Here is a 3,137-nt window from a genome sequence, read left to right on the forward strand (position 1 = left end):
AGGACATACCAAGAGATTGCTTTGGTTTTGCAACTTTTTTTTTTTTTTGGGGGGGGGGGGGGGAGGATTTTCCAGTCCCAGAACAAAAAAAGATTCTGTTCAATAAACAGGCGCAATAATCACAGAGTAGGGCAAATCGCAGATAGTTAATTTTAAAATTTATTATTACGGATATACTGAGAGTGTCTGCATAGTTAATGCTCTGTGAGTGCGTGTATGTGGAGCGTGTCTCTGTGTATATTTTCCTAGCTATAAAATTCCGAGTGAATTACGATCAACCCCCCCAGTAGTCACAGTGCCACAGACACAGCTCTCTCTGCAAGCTGGTTCCAAACAACATGTATCCGAACCTGCTGTGACCCAAAGCACTAAAGGGATCAGTACATAAAACTGCGGAGGAGACGAGCATCACTAAATTCGAGGTGCAGAATGTTTCATCAGGACAATGAAATAGTGGGAAACGCGTGGGAAAGAAAATGGGGAAAAAACAACAGAGCACTTTTAGATTATGCTGGGATAAACTTGGAAGCAATAAAACTAAATGTAACCCCTATATAATTTAATAGTTTAGTGTCAAATCGCAATCCAGTCGAAGCCCTGCAAAAAACAAATACATACATATTCTGTCAACTTCTACCAAAAAAGAAAGAGAGAAAAATATCGGAAACCGTTTAAGCACGCTTATTTATTTTAGCCGGTACCTGAAAACAGTATTCAAGAGAGGGGGCTCAGAGTGGAGCAGTGTTTATGGCAGACCTTGCAATGCGCTGCTGCCCACTTCGTTCCAAACTTACTATCATCCACTTTCCACAAAAGCACACTGCAGATTTGTTCTTGTGCAAGGGAACCCGAAACATTTTTTTTTTTTACAGATGTGACAAACGCAATTTGTTTTGATTCGGCGGGGAGGGGGAAGCTGGATGTTTACTTTTACCTCCTCTAGAGCCTGAAGTCCTTGAGCAAAGCGAAAAGAAAAGGCAGCTAATAGGGAAGAATCGAAAGAAAATGAAACTATTTTTTCAGCATACGCCGGACTCGTTACTTTCATCCAGTACTTGCAGAGATCACAAAATCCCATCGCTATGAGCACCACTGTTTGCACTACACCATTCCCACTATCAGAACTGCATATAAATAAAATTATGGCACTACATTGGGATGCTAGCCACACAAGTCCACTGATAGCTTATTTCTTTAAGGCATTAACTGAACTCTGATTAGGGACCATTTTACAACCAACGTAGTTTCTTGTATATCCACTTTAAATGAAATATGATTTTTCTGCTTTGCTTTTCCGGTAACAAAAATATTCTGAGATCCAGAAATGGTATTTAAGGATCCAGTATTCTACCCCACTATTTATTATATACACATGTGTATGCATATACATTATATATAGATATATAAAGGTATCATGCCACAATATTTATTCCAGGAAAGATGATTTGATATTCTTTAATTGTATGGAGAAATATTAACTTTTCCAAAGAAAACCAAAACCGTTCAGATTAGAAATCACGTTCCACCCTTATAGTATAAAGGCTGTTTTTCAGCCGGTATTTCAGGATTAAATACTCTCACTGTCACCTTTAAGTAAATTTCTATATAACATTAAGAGAAATAACACATACTGACGAAGTTTTAAAAACCAAGAACAGATATCTTTCTTGCATATGCCCGTATCAGCTTACAAGGCAACATTTAACAGAAGTACGGGATCATTTCACTTCAGAATTATAATTTCTTAACAAAAAAGTAGTATACATAAAATGTTGAATCAGTCAACACACTTCAGAAATCTCTTCCACTTTGCCAGGTTAACCCTGGTTAAAAGGATGCATCTTTTTATTACCTAAATGTATCAGCAGACATAAGATAAAAAGTGGTAAAGTTATAGAAATTTGCATCCATCTGTCTCCCTGAAACATACCTCCTAGTTGTTTGCCATGTTCGCAAACCCAGTGTTCATATATATTACAATTATTTAAAAAAAAACCCATAATTTAAAGGCACTCGAGTTTGGGGTTTTTGTTTATAAATGCTATAATGACTACCTCAGTGTAGTCATCCTACCTAAAAAATAACACAGAAATGCATTCTTTGGTGTTTGTGTTTCCATTCTGCAGACAAAAAATTCGCGGTGCCAAAATGTTATCTGTATAAAAGCATACTTTGCCTCTTCCTAAAAACTTTGGAAGGCCGGACAGGCTGGGGGAAGGGAAGGAGTTCTTGGACGCTACCAAAAGGCTGGTCTATCTTTCTGTTTTCTCGCAAGAGCAGTACCGTCCATTTCACCCAAGCGTTACTATTACTATGCATATTATTAATAATTAACATTTTCATGCCTTTCCCCACGGTTTTATTTAATCTTTTGGGGTGCCTTTATGCTTAATTTTCTTCTTATTAGGCATTTTGCATACGTTTCCCCCCGATCTGTTATTTTAAGGGAAAAGCTGTATCTTTGAGGGGTTTATTATATTTAGGGGGTTGAATGACTCTCCCATTCCTTCGCCTCCTACCGTTTCGGTCTCTCCCCTGTCTATAGCCGAGCTGATGGCCGGTGCTTCGCTTTTGGTTCTCCGATCCATCTCGTCGATGACCCCGTGCATCTCCGAGCCGGACAGACTGTGGAAAAGCATCGCTGAGGAAGCAGAGGAGGAGGCCCCGAGTTGCTGCTGCTGCTGACAGTTGTCGGGGTCCCTGCAGGAGCCCAGAACTTGCATTAACCGGAGCCCTCCCCCATGCATCTAGCACGGCCGCCCCGTCTCTCCTTGGGCTCCGGGCTTTTCACCCCGGCAAAGATTTCCGGAGCGCAGCGCAGGCACTGATCCGAGGTTTCAAGGGGATGGGGCGCAGAAAAGGCGGGCGAAGGGGATGAGGGAGAGGGGATAACTGGTGGTGTAAGCTTCGGGGCTTGGATCTAGTCTGTTGCGCGGCCCCGGCACATCCCTCTAGGAGGCTTCTTCAGTGCAGGGCTCATTGCCCCAGGTGCAGTCCCAGGCTTTATGCTCTGGCCCAGCCGGCAGAACGCTGGGCAGGTTTACGGTTGGGAAGGATTAATAAATAATAGAAATATAAAAAATTAAACCATCTTCGGTGAGAAATAAATAAAAAAATAATAACGACAAGCCCCCTAC

General features: G+C 41.4%; 1 protein-coding gene across 3 annotated transcripts in view; it reads right to left on the reverse strand.

The window, feature by feature from the left end:
• The window catches only part of LHX2 (LIM homeobox 2), a 29,704-nt gene extending 26,957 nt beyond the window's left edge, over positions 1–2,747 (reverse strand). For 2 of the 3 annotated variants that reach the window (XM_009280579.2, XM_009280581.2), the window contains exon 1: positions 2,520–2,639. In XM_009280579.2, the coding sequence (XP_009278854.2) occupies positions 2,520–2,639 (120 nt within the window). Of the gene's footprint in view, positions 1–2,519 lie in introns of all 3 variants that reach the window. The other variant, XM_009280580.2, reaches the window with a different exon arrangement.
• Positions 2,748–3,137: the final 390 nt, after the last annotated feature.

The sequence above is a fragment of the Aptenodytes forsteri genome, unplaced genomic scaffold, assembly GCF_000699145.1.
Source record: "Aptenodytes forsteri isolate BGI_AS27 unplaced genomic scaffold, ASM69914v1 Scaffold68, whole genome shotgun sequence".
NCBI classification, from domain to species: domain Eukaryota; kingdom Metazoa; phylum Chordata; class Aves; order Sphenisciformes; family Spheniscidae; genus Aptenodytes; species Aptenodytes forsteri.